General features: G+C 30.0%; 1 protein-coding gene across 2 annotated transcripts; it reads left to right on the top strand.

The window, feature by feature from the left end:
* The first annotated feature begins 6,406 nt into the window (after positions 1-6,406).
* Positions 6,407-12,008, top strand: LOC114195615 (uncharacterized). Of its 2 annotated transcripts, XM_085665262.1 has the most exons (7): positions 6,455-6,616; positions 8,523-8,564; positions 9,293-9,407; positions 9,514-9,690; positions 10,102-10,200; positions 10,749-10,991; positions 11,409-12,008. In XM_085665262.1, the coding sequence occupies exons 3-7, from the start codon at positions 9,333-9,335 to the stop codon at positions 11,811-11,813; spliced, it is 999 nt and encodes a 332-aa protein (XP_085521388.1). In that variant the 5' UTR covers positions 6,455-6,616; positions 8,523-8,564; positions 9,293-9,332; the 3' UTR covers positions 11,814-12,008. The 2 variants fall into 2 exon arrangements, with proteins under 2 accessions (XP_027941943.1, XP_085521388.1); XM_028086142.2 differs by lacking the exon at positions 8,523-8,564 and having other exon boundaries at positions 6,407-6,616.
* The last annotated feature ends 502 nt before the right edge of the window (positions 12,009-12,510 follow it).

Below are 12,510 nucleotides of genomic sequence, written 5' to 3'. Positions count from 1 at the left end.
GTAATATCTCATCTTATTTTAGCATCAAACCAAAATAAAATAAAAGAACTTTATGCTCTTTGATTATCACAACGAAGAATTTTAGTATTCGCATTAGCTAAAAGTCATTGGTAAGTATTAAAAGCTACAGAAGAAAAGGTAATTCAACTTGTTGACAAAAGCACCAAGAAACCATCAATAAAATGTGGCTGAACCATCACGTTATATTGGCATTACTTATTCGTGTCATATAATCTCTGTTTATTCTCATTATATTGTATGGATTAACTATTTTCACAAATAATTATTGAAATTGTTAAGAACATAAACACATTTAAATGGATTTTTTCCACCATATTGTATTCTACACCTAAATTATGGTAATATTATAATTTCATTTAATGGTAATTTTTTAACTCTCGAATTATACAATAATGACATCTCAGTCGTTACAACTTTTAAATTGTAAATTGTTGAAGTTCAATACATATATAAAAGTATCAGAGATATTAGAGTTTCAAATCTTTATGAAAAGGGTTGCTACCTAACATTCACAAGAACAAAAATAAAAAGTAACAACCTAAAAAGACACACGAACAATTATTCTATATAACAAATATGCAGAATGGGTCTATGATGGAGGGAGAGTCAATTGAAGAAATGGAACACGTGACAAAAAGAGATAGATGAAAGGAAAATGCATGAGTAGTCGTACAGGAAATCACCACCCACCCTCATTCGATATGACCACAATGAGAATGATCCTCCTGATCTCAGAATATGTTTGAAAAGTCGAGATGCAATGTTAACACAGTTGAAAGAGAAGCTCCATCAATCTTAGAATTATATGAAACTGCAGGCAGATAGGCAGATAAAAAAAGACAGGACACCGAACTAGGCCTTGCACTTGACGAAGATGTCACCATACTTTCTTTAGACAGGGATGAGTTGCCCACACCAAAATATATTGGAAGTGTAAAACATATGTGTCTCGGTCTCGAATATCAGGGAAACGAAAACCAAGAACAAACTACCTTTCTGGCTCTTACACTGATAGATATGCGTTTTCCATTTTCTGGAGTTCAGTAGTTCTGGTTCCAAAAAAAAGGTCCCTCTATCTCTTCTCCTTTATATGAGAGAATATCGTATTGTTTGATATTACTTGGTAGTAATATGTTGATGGATTCGTGGTGTTGAGATCATGTATTTGTGGATATTATGGATGAGTTTATGTATGTTATGATAATGCTAGGTGAGTTGTATGTTGATATGCATGATTATGTGATGAGATACATGGTTTGATCATCCTTTCATATTTGTGGTTATGGTTTTCACTTGCGATGATCGTATAACTTATGTTATACGGGAGTAGATGTTGATACAAATTTAGTTGGAGAGGCTTAACGGTGAGGAGCTCGTGGATAAGTGTTAGAAGTGGAGTTTAAGCCTAACTCAACCCCACAAAACCGACTTGTAAGGTGAGGTTTCCACCCCACTTATATACTATGAAATGTCATTATCTCTAGTCGATGTGGGACTTCCATCACACCCCCTTACGTCGAGGTATATCCATCTCGTGCGTGGGTCTAGAAATGGATGGTCCGTTAGCGACTCGATATCGGGTGGAACATAATGTCCAAGAAAGCTTGCTAGGATAAGTTCTAACTTTGCTCTGATACCATCTTAGAAGTGGAGTTTAAACATAACTCAACCCCACAAAACCAGCTTGTAAGGTGAGGTTTGCACCCCACTTATATACTATGAAATGGCCTTATGTCTAGTTGATGTGAGACTTCCAACAGGAAGCTTTGGGGAGTTTTATTTTGACCTTTGAAAAGGTTCTTTTGAAATAAAATGTAATAGTATAGTGTTTTTGCTTTTGCACTTGAAATATTGGATATTGAGTCTTATTTTGACGATTTAATTTAGTTGGTTGGATGAACCATATTTTATTTAATGAGTAAAGTTGTTTCAGATACTTATTTGACAGGTGTCATTTTGAGAACAAATGATGGTGGAGTTCCTATTTAATAGGATGGTATTAGAGGATGTGTTTTATGTTTTAGGAAAAAAAATTATACGTGACATCTTGAAAGGGGTGTTACATTGTTTGATGACCAAGTCATTTGAAATAAACTTGTCTTGTGAAATATTGCCAATTTTAAGGAGTGGTTGTGAAAATACAATCCCGAGATCAACTATTTATTGAATCTCATTCATTTTCTAATCGGTCCACTTACACCATGTTTATGATTTTTGAGATTAGAGGACTTATATACATACTCATATATGAATTATATAGAAATATGAATTTATAATATAATAGTATGAATCCAATCAAATAGGATGCAATCTAATCAAATCAGTTGTAATCATATAATTCGGATATTACACACATGTTTACACTAATAATTGATTAAATGACAAATATTCAGTAAACAATCACATCTCTTATTTATTTTTAATATCTTCTATTTATCTTAATCCAAATGAAAAAAAATCTTATAAACACAAATAAAATTTGAAAGAAGTACATTCAATTCTCAAACTCACTTTTGTACTCATGGTTTCTTGTGTTCTTACTAACTTGAGCATCGAAGAATCTCCTACATCTGGATCGTTCCTTGGTCTCCATCAACAGCTCGACAATCAATCCTCATAGGTGGAACTTGACTTCCTTGAAGTCTCGCGCAATTTACACTGGGAGATCTAAACTATTTTTTGATGTGAACATTAATGTTGTATCCTTAAGTTTGTTGAGATAATGTCATTAGGGTCAACCATTGCATCTGAGGTATTGTTTGCTTAGGAGTTTTGAGATTCGTAACAATTTTGTTCTTAAAAGACACTTTAAAAGGTTCAGGAGAAGGTGTACTTAAATTGTCATTGACCTCAACTCTTAAAGTATTTTGACTGTTGAGTGTATGGAACAAACTCTAGTCAAGGTTTATGAAAAACAATGGGTCATCTTTTGAATTACTCTTATATTCTCCTAGTCGAGGACTAAGGGAACACATGTTTCAATTTCCTTAGAAAATGAGTTTGTGTTTGAAACCTCGTTTTTTTTTTGTTTCCATACACGTTAATATGTTTCAACCTCAAGTCTATTGAGAAAAATATTATTATGGTCAATTATCACATTTGATGTATTGTTTGTTTAGAAGTTCAAAATTATTGATGTATTTATTTTATTGTTTAAATATATAATATTTTATTATTGAAAGAGATTGTAAAATAGAAATAAACGAAATGAGGGTTGCTTTCTATGTACCTCTTTGACCTGTTAGTTTTTAATTCGAATTTATATTGAGTTGAGTATCAGAAGAATGATAATTTATACTATATTATATTTTTGAATAATGCACTTTTCTTTTATAATTTTAAATAAAAACAAACTTGAAGTATTCTTACTTTATATAATGTTATTTTTCTAAAATCTCCTAACTTCGATCAATGTCTAATTTTTTATATTTAATAAAGAAATTTTAGAAGATATTAAAATATCAAGAAATTTAGGACAACGTCAAATTATGTGAAGCAGCTATGTTAAATTTAGTAGGTTGTATAATATTGTTGTTAGCAGTGGCAATGGGGGCTAACTTGGCCTGTTTAGGTCGGATCCACACTTGGTCTATAAGGTGCAAGTTAAAAGTCTTACCTGTCTTGCATAAATTCTAATTCGTTGGCTGGTTTTTTTTTTTTTTTTAAATTCTTATGATAGACCTTTTTATGTTTAACAAATTGAAAAATGTTAATAAGTTCACAAAATTAAATAAAGACTTTGAAAAATTAAATAATAAATTAATAATTTAACATTTTCATCATATTCATATTTATACTTTGACATGTGAACATGTTTTTCAAATTTTAGCATATTTAAATATACATGATATTTATCTTTTCCATTCATACAATAATTTGTAACATACATATAGATTTTCAGAATAAAAATAACAAACACACAAAAGTAAAGTTTTTTTTAGAACTATGAATTTAATATCTCGGTATGTCCTGTATTTTTTTATCAGACCAATCTACAGGATCAAATTCACGTTGCTATCCCTAATTATTGTATGCGTGAGATCTTGACGTAAAACAAAAATTTCAAAAGGAAATGTTGAAGAAATTCAATTATGTTGTGTTTCTGCAAGGCCGAAAATCTCGTCCAAATAAGTACGTCGGTGTTGTTATTTAGCCGATTCTAATGTTTTGACAGATAAAAACATTAAAAAAATAAAAATATTTACGAAAGCGCTTCTAGATCACAGTTTATGTTCTTCTGACCCAGTGAAATAACGCCGGCAAAGATGACCGAATAGAGAAATTTATGTTCTTCTAGAAAAGTGGCTTTTGTTTCCATTGGGAACTAAAATCTCCATAAATTTTTTGGGGGCTGTTCTTTTGCTGGATTAAGCAAAATACGTAACATTTGTTTCATAAAAGTCAAACTGAATATAAAATAGTGATTAAAAAGGATTTGTTTAAAGATTTTATCAATATAAAATACAACCTAAAATTATACAAAATACGTATAAATATTTATAAAAGATAATTCAAAACAAATGTCCAAATGTTGATCGTAGACATTTTTACCTATAGGTAAAAATGTATATACTATAATGTGTAGATCACACTATCTATGTTGAAAAGAATTTTTATTTTAAGAAAAAATATATAAAATAACACATTTTAATTAATAAATCACAACAATTCTCATTAATTGACAACCACTTTTATATAACATACAAATTTTGTCTTTTTTAATAAATATTATTATACAATATTTAACTAATATTATAAATCATTTATATATAGAAATTAATATTAAATTTGTATTTATAAAAATAACATTCACACTCAATAAGTTTAAGAGACTATAAAATAGAAAAACTTTTTTTAGTGTAACTGAAAATATGCTTCTTTTGAGAAAAAAAATGGACAAAAACCAAGTTAAGTTGTAGTTATTTTAGTTTAAGTGACATATCCTTTGTTTGAGTGAAAAAATTTCAACAAAAATAGGACTAAAAACATGATTATTTTTAATTATATTGCGTAAAAGATTTCATACTCAAGAAATTTCTTTAAGAGTAAATCTTTTTATTTAGTTTGATTATGGTTTTATATTCAATCAAAATTTAATTCAATTAAATTTAATATTTATACTTGCTTCAAATAATTTCATTAATAAAAAGCAAACTAAATCAAGTAAGAAACACCTCAATTGATGGCATCATAATTTAATAAATTTAAAGAGTTTAATAATCATAAACGCCTAAAACAACTTTAGACATATTCATTTAATCAAGTTAAGTTAGAATCATAAATTATGACTTAAATAGAAATAAATTAATTTTAATTTGATCTATTTTGTCCGTAATTTAAGTAAATTTAGACTGTATTAATCAACTTTAAGAGAACAAATTACTAAGAAATATATATATATATATATATATATATATATATATATATATATATATATATATATATATATTGAATTTATAAATTAAATCATTATATAAATAAAAATAAAAATAATTTAATTAGTGACATAAGATTACGGTGCTTTTTTTTTTGACTAATTTAAAATATGCAAGACCAAACAAACACAGTTATTTTAAGTTCATGTGCCATTTATAAAACTCTTTTCTCAATTGTAACTGGCAATGACTCTAACATAAAATAGTAAACTTTGCAACGAGATAGTTAATTTATGAAATAAACTTTTTAGTAAAATTAAATCATAAACTAATTAGTAAATACAAAATAAAAAGAGTATAATAGCGTAAAATTAATTATATAATTAAATATTTTGTTTTCTAGAAAAAATAAATTATTACGTAATTATAATTTTAGAGTTTTTATATATAATTAATTTTTTATTTATTTTTAAAAGTTATATATGTTTTTTTAATTTGTGAAATTTATTTTATTTGAATGAATTAATGTAATGAGTATTGATATAATAAATTTTTATTTATTTTCATAAAGTTTCATTCTTTACTTTTTAATTTAAAATATTATTACAATGAATTTCTTTCTTATACTATTTATTGTAAGTCTTACATGACACTGTGTAATATAATAAAACATTAGTTATTTAATAGGTATTGCCATGTTTCTCTAAATTTGAATTATGTAGAAAATTTAAAAATAACCCAAATAAAAAAATTAAAAACAATAAAAATATATATTAAAATATAAAAGATAAATTAAATCGATCACTAGTTGTTTTTAAATTATAAATTAATTTTTTTATAAAGAAGCTATTAAGAAATTTATTAATTTTAATGTTATTTTACATTAAAATAATTTTTTATTATTTTAAATTGAGTTGATGATGTGGTAAATAATTGAAAAAGAGGGAAAGAAATGGACAGTGGATGCGTTGGTTCCACGTGGGGCCATCAGATGGATTCTGTTCAACATCACACACACTGCGTGAGAGCGCCCAAACAAATATCAGAATCATTCATAAACTACTCTCTCAGTCAGCATCGCTAACTCTTCCTCCAAAACCATCTCATTTAATTTCATTTTCACTTTCCTCATTTCGCTACCTTACACACAACACAAGAACCGGCGTTGACTTTTTCCAATCTCTATCCATTCTTCGCCATTAACCTCCGCCACCACTCAGGTGAGTCACCCACTTTCCTTCTCTTCACTCCTTTCTTTAGCTTTCTTTTCGAATCCACATTCTTTCAAATCTCTTTGCTAATTATATGAATCTCGGAATCTCCTTTGGACTTTCGAATCTGAATCCTGAATATCCGCCTCTCATCAATTTCGATAGCAATTTTGTTATATAGTAATTTGCCTTTAGTTCAAGAAAACAATTTCCGCAACTATAGGGTTCTTTATTTATTTATTTTCATTTTGTTGAGGGATGAAACGGCGAATTCTTGGTGGGGATTGAATTGGCTAGACCTTAGGGTCGTTGTTCGATTTATGCAATATATTATTACATTTGTGCTTGAGTCTTGATTGACGGTATTATGTTTGAATATGAAACTAGCTGGACTGGATCTAAGTCAAACTTGTTTAACCTCCTTTTGAATTTGGGGAAGGTAAGGTTTTGGAAAATTTTGATTTTTACTTCAAGATATTTTTTGTGCTATAGAAGATACTCTTTCTGTTGAAGATGCTGTTAGCTTGCATCCTGTAATCTTTATTTTTGAAACAAGGGTTATGTTTTAGTAATTTGTGCTCTTCTGAGTGTCTACTGTGAGAGACCTTGAAGTGGGCAGGAGCTAAAGTCTTGTCTATCAAGACTCTCGAACCTGCAGTAGATTACTTTACTAGTTTCTTTATGAGCAAATGGTTTTTGATGAGATATGAAGTAAATGTTGATTAAGATTTAAGGGAAAGAAATGCTAATCACTAATGCTTTGTTTTGATGGTATGAAAGAAAGTGGGGGTGGGGTGGGGGGTGGGTGACAATGGAAAGACACGAAGAGAATTAGAATGAAAAAAAAAATTATATATCATTATTTGTTATTTTTACTGTAAATTTTTTAATTATTCATTATTATTAAAAGAGAAAAATGAAATAAAAAGAGCACCTATAAATAAAAGAAGAGCAAACAAGGGCATCCACACTCATTCTCTTCTTTCCATCCTCAGCAACATTACAAGCAGAGGAAGCTTAAAAAATGTCAAGATGTTTAAGTTTGATTGATGGATGACTAGTACCTTAGAATGCTTATTTAATATTTCAAATTCTCTCTGACCAGTGATTACTTTAAATTACAATTTTCCTTGACTATAGGTAAATAAACAAATAGGAATTTTATTATTACTAGGTTTGATTGTAAGAATGAAATCAGCAAAAGTAAATAAACAAATAGGAATTTTATTATTACTAGGTTTGATTGTAAGAATGAAATCAGCAAAATTTAGAAAGTAAAGTCACTCTAATTTATTTGTAGAAGTGAAAATAGGAATAGTTAACTAGAATACCGAAGTCCCACGCGTAGTAGATCTAATTTTTCTCAATTGTAAATATTAAATTCCATTTTATTTTTAGGGTATTTGGATGGTCCAATTTGATAGGATGTAGCTTTCTGTTCGAAAGTAAACAGACGGGAACAGATAGTGAAATGTTAAGCTTAAAAATACTGATTCCCGGCCATATCATGTTGAATTGATTCTAAACCTATATGAACCAATGTTGTCTATAATTCAGTTAATCCATCTATATATTCCCTGAAATCTACTATCTTCGTGCTCACCGGCATTATTTTAGTCGTCGTTTTATTTTGTCATTAATAGGTAATGCTTTGCTACTTTTGTAATACTTTGATAATTTTATTTTACGAGGAAGCTTTGCCTTTCTTACTGTTTTGTTGTGTCATTCTTCCTAGCTCAAGTTGAACTAAGAAAATTATTAATTAGTTTAGTTGGTTGCATCACGTACTATCACACGACCATATGGGGTGAATCAAGTGAAAACACTTCTTATTGTTAAAAAATAAGAACTATACATCTAGGTGATACAACGATAGACAAGATTAAAAGTTATAATCTACTGGTCTATTTTGTAGGTCAAATTGCTTTGGGTCTCCCTCTCCCTCCCATTTGCTAAAGTTTAGTTTTTCTCCCAAATTTTATATTTCAGTTATTTGTGTTTTATATTAATTTATTTATTGTACTCTAGCCATGCGATCTCCTGTAACTTTAAATGGTTTTCCTGCATCTGTGTCTTATCATATCCGTGTACCATTTTGTATGTATTTTTTTCTAATGGCTATATATATACCTTGCTTTCTAGGTTTTATACGAAGAGAAATTTGTATTATTTTAAATTTACAAAAAACCTCTTACCTATAAATGAATCCTTGCTTTCTAGGTTTTATACAAAGAGAAATTTGTATTATTTTAAATTTACAAAAGCCCTCTTACCTATAAATGAATGGTGGTGACATTTTAACAAATAAACCAAGGTAAAAAAATATCTCCCATGAATTGACTTTGGCCCCATAAAAGTTTAGTTATCATAATGAAGAGAAATTTGTATTATTTAAATTTACAAAAAATCTCTAGCCTATAAATGAATGGTGACATTTAAAAAAATAAAAGGTAAAAAAAATATATCCCATGGATTCACTTTGGCCCCATAAAAGTTTAGCTATCATAATTCATTGAATGGTAAACAATTTGTCGTCTTCATAGCTTGTAATAATACAAAAGTAACAGTGCATCTGCATGATGAGCTATTGGACAAAAAATGTAGCTTTGTTTCTAGCTCTCTGGTATGCTGTAATTATTTGGAAGATGGGTTATTACTTAGATAAATTGGAATTGTCTTTTGCAGTATCCTATCTTGACATTTAGTGAGGATCTACGAGACCAATATGAGTGTGGATCCAAAGAACGCGTCCACTATTGGCCAGGAGAAGATGTTAGCATCACCAGAACAGCAGGCATCGGTATGTCCAGTAATTTTTTTTCTTGACATATGTAAATATTGAGCTGCAAAAACTTTTGAGCAAAGGAGCATTGTATTGTATCTCATAGTAATTTACTTCTTTCTAGATCAATGAGGTGAGAAGGTTAATTGGGCCACAGTCTGGTAAGGCATCTATTTTTTGTTCTGATGCCTGCATCTCAAGGTATTTAAGGGCACGGAATTGGAATGTCAAGAAGGCAACTAAAATGTTGAAATTGACCCTGAAATGGAGAGAAGAATACAAACCCGAAGAAATCCGTTGGGTGAGTGGCTGCCTTTCTTCATTTTTATCTTGTCTGACTTTTTAGACGTAAGGCATAGCAGGGAAGTGATGTGTCCTTCTTGGTATTGCTATTTTGTATAAAAATATCTTTCTATATAGCTATGTTGGCCTGAGTATTTTTGTGTCGCATCTATTCTCTTGTTTACCTCTGATAAACATTATTAAAGGTTCTTAACTGGATCCATTTGCCTTGTGTGGCTATATCTGATTCTGATAAATATCTTACCTGAACTTTTTGTCAACTGAATACCATAGTCTTGATGAGTTCTTTTAACATTTATTTACTGACTCACCCAGAATTTTAGTGATTTGAGCATTTATGTCAAACCATCACTCTTTCTGTAATTATCTTTGATGAAAGTTGTTTGATGTATATATTTTGTTGATGCAGGAAGATATTGCTCATGAAGCAGAGACAGGAAAAATCTATAGATCAAACTATATTGACAAGCATGGGAGAACTGTCCTAGTAATGAGGCCTGGTCGACAGGTATCTTCTGAAAATCGCTTCTAACCTCTAGCATGACATGTTTATCTAAGTCGGATGTTAAAATAAGTGTAAATGGAAGAATGCGATTGAGGGATGTGTTCAAATATATTTTGTCCACCTAACATCTCAGGTTTCACTCTGCCGTATTCTAATAAACGTGGAACATCTTAACATTCCGCTTCATACATGTCTAAAGAGTTGACATCTAAATCGTGAAGTATGCAAGACAACTTATTTGGTAATCCATGTTGAAGACTAGATAGTTTTTGATACCATATTAGAAATGGATTGAATTTAATGTAGAATTCGACACTTAGGATTGAACATATTCAGTTGGCTCGACTTATAGACTACATAGACTTTGATACCATACTTGAAATTGATTGAACCTGACTTATATTATTTCCAACAGAAACACTCTTATGCTCCCTGCTTTAAGACAGATCATATTTAATAGATTGTGCCCGTATAACTGATTAAAGTGTTATTGTTTTTTTAAAGGAATGTTATCTATGCTTCAATTTATTTTCGTTCTTTTTTGGGTGCAGAACTCAAAGTCAACTAAAGGACAAATTAAATATTTGGTATACTGCATGGAGAATGCTATTTTTAATCTTCCACCAGAACAAGAACAAATGGTCTGGTTGATTGACTTCCAGGGTTTCAATATGTCACATATATCAATAAAGGTGACTCGTGAAACTGCCAATGTATTACAAGAACATTATCCTGAACGCCTGGGTCTGGCAATACTTTACAATGCACCCAAGTTCTTTGAACCATTTTTCACGGTAATTAAATGAAAGTTTTTCCTATCACATTTCATGCCTTGATATCTCTTTAGTCCGGTATATCTATTTTTATTTTGTGAAGTATTGAATGTAACCACAAGTTGATAATGTGATGCAAATACTTTAGATTCTAGACTAAAATAAGTCTAAAAATGATAGTTTTTGTTGAGAAACTGTGTTAGGTGTAATTTTAGCCACTCAAGATGAAATGAAAATTGGAGTCCACTTGGTCTAGAATTGAAGCTCTGGATCTAAGCTCTTATTTGTGTCTGTCATGGACAGAATACAAGTTTTCATCTTTATTCATTTGATTTTTAACTTCTTTCGAAACCTGTTAATTAGTTTGTTTATTTATAGCTACGAATAATTTTCATCATTAATATCGACATTATCTGATGACACTATATTTTGCTGCAGATGGTAAAGCCACTACTAGAGCCTAAGACTTATAATAAAGTGAAGTTCGCATACTCGGATGATCAAAACACCAAGAAGATTATGGAGGATTTGTTTGACTTTGATCAACTTGAATCTGCATTTGGTGGGAATGATGATACAGGATTTGACATAAATAAATATGCTGATAGAATGAAAGAGGATGACAAAAAGATTCCTGCTTTCTGGACTAGGGAAAACAATCCGTCATCAGTTCCAACAGATATTCCTCCTTTAGATTCTACTAGGTTAGACTCAAATACTGATGATGGTTCGGACAATGAGAAACTAGACTCTTCCACTGACCTCGTGGTGGACACTGGTATCATTAACCCGAACCAGAAAAGTTTGGTTAATGAAGGAGAAAGAAATGGCAGTGCAGATTAGAATAAGAAATTAGATTCCTTTGAAATAACATACAGACACCGAGGTATCAAGATGCCGTGTCATTATTACTTTGAAGTTAGAATCAAGTGACCTTTTGTTAACTTGATGTTGGATTTAACGTGATCACAGATGTTTTTGGCTATGGGAATTCTAGCTTTTTTCCTATAAAACATGCGTGGAATGCTTGCTTATTCATTCAGTAGTGTTTTTCTGCTGCGCTGCTGTGGTAAACAATTTTTTGCCATCCCTCGAGGATGATCAAATTATTTACAGCAAGCAGGTTCATATTACAGTAAGGTTTCATGTGGATTTGTTTCTTCTAAAAGAAATAACATGTCCATAGTAAAAAAGATAAACGTTTATTCACTATTGATTTAAAATTTAGTTTAGATTATAAGGTATTTTAATTCTATCAACAGTAGCATCAGACTGTCTGCTTCACCAAGCTGTAATATTTAAAATTAGTTAACTCTATGATGGATGCTCTTATATCACAATATAATAAAGTGCTGATAAGAAGAAAACGTTTTTATCTTACTAGTCATATTTTCTGTTTTCCTCGTTCTGCATCCTACGATTTCTTCTTGCATTTATATTTGTTTTCAAATGACTAATTTGTCAGTTTCATTTTATAATAATTATGGAGGTGTCGCACATTGGTTTTTAAAGTTTTCTTTTAATTGTGCAGTAATTTGAG

This window comes from Vigna unguiculata, chromosome 8, assembly GCF_037176805.1.
Source record: "Vigna unguiculata cultivar grain cowpea cultivar isolate G323 ecotype 2 chromosome 8, ASM3717680v1, whole genome shotgun sequence".
Taxonomy (NCBI): domain Eukaryota; kingdom Viridiplantae; phylum Streptophyta; class Magnoliopsida; order Fabales; family Fabaceae; genus Vigna; species Vigna unguiculata.
This window is presented reverse-complemented; position numbering and strand designations above follow the sequence as displayed.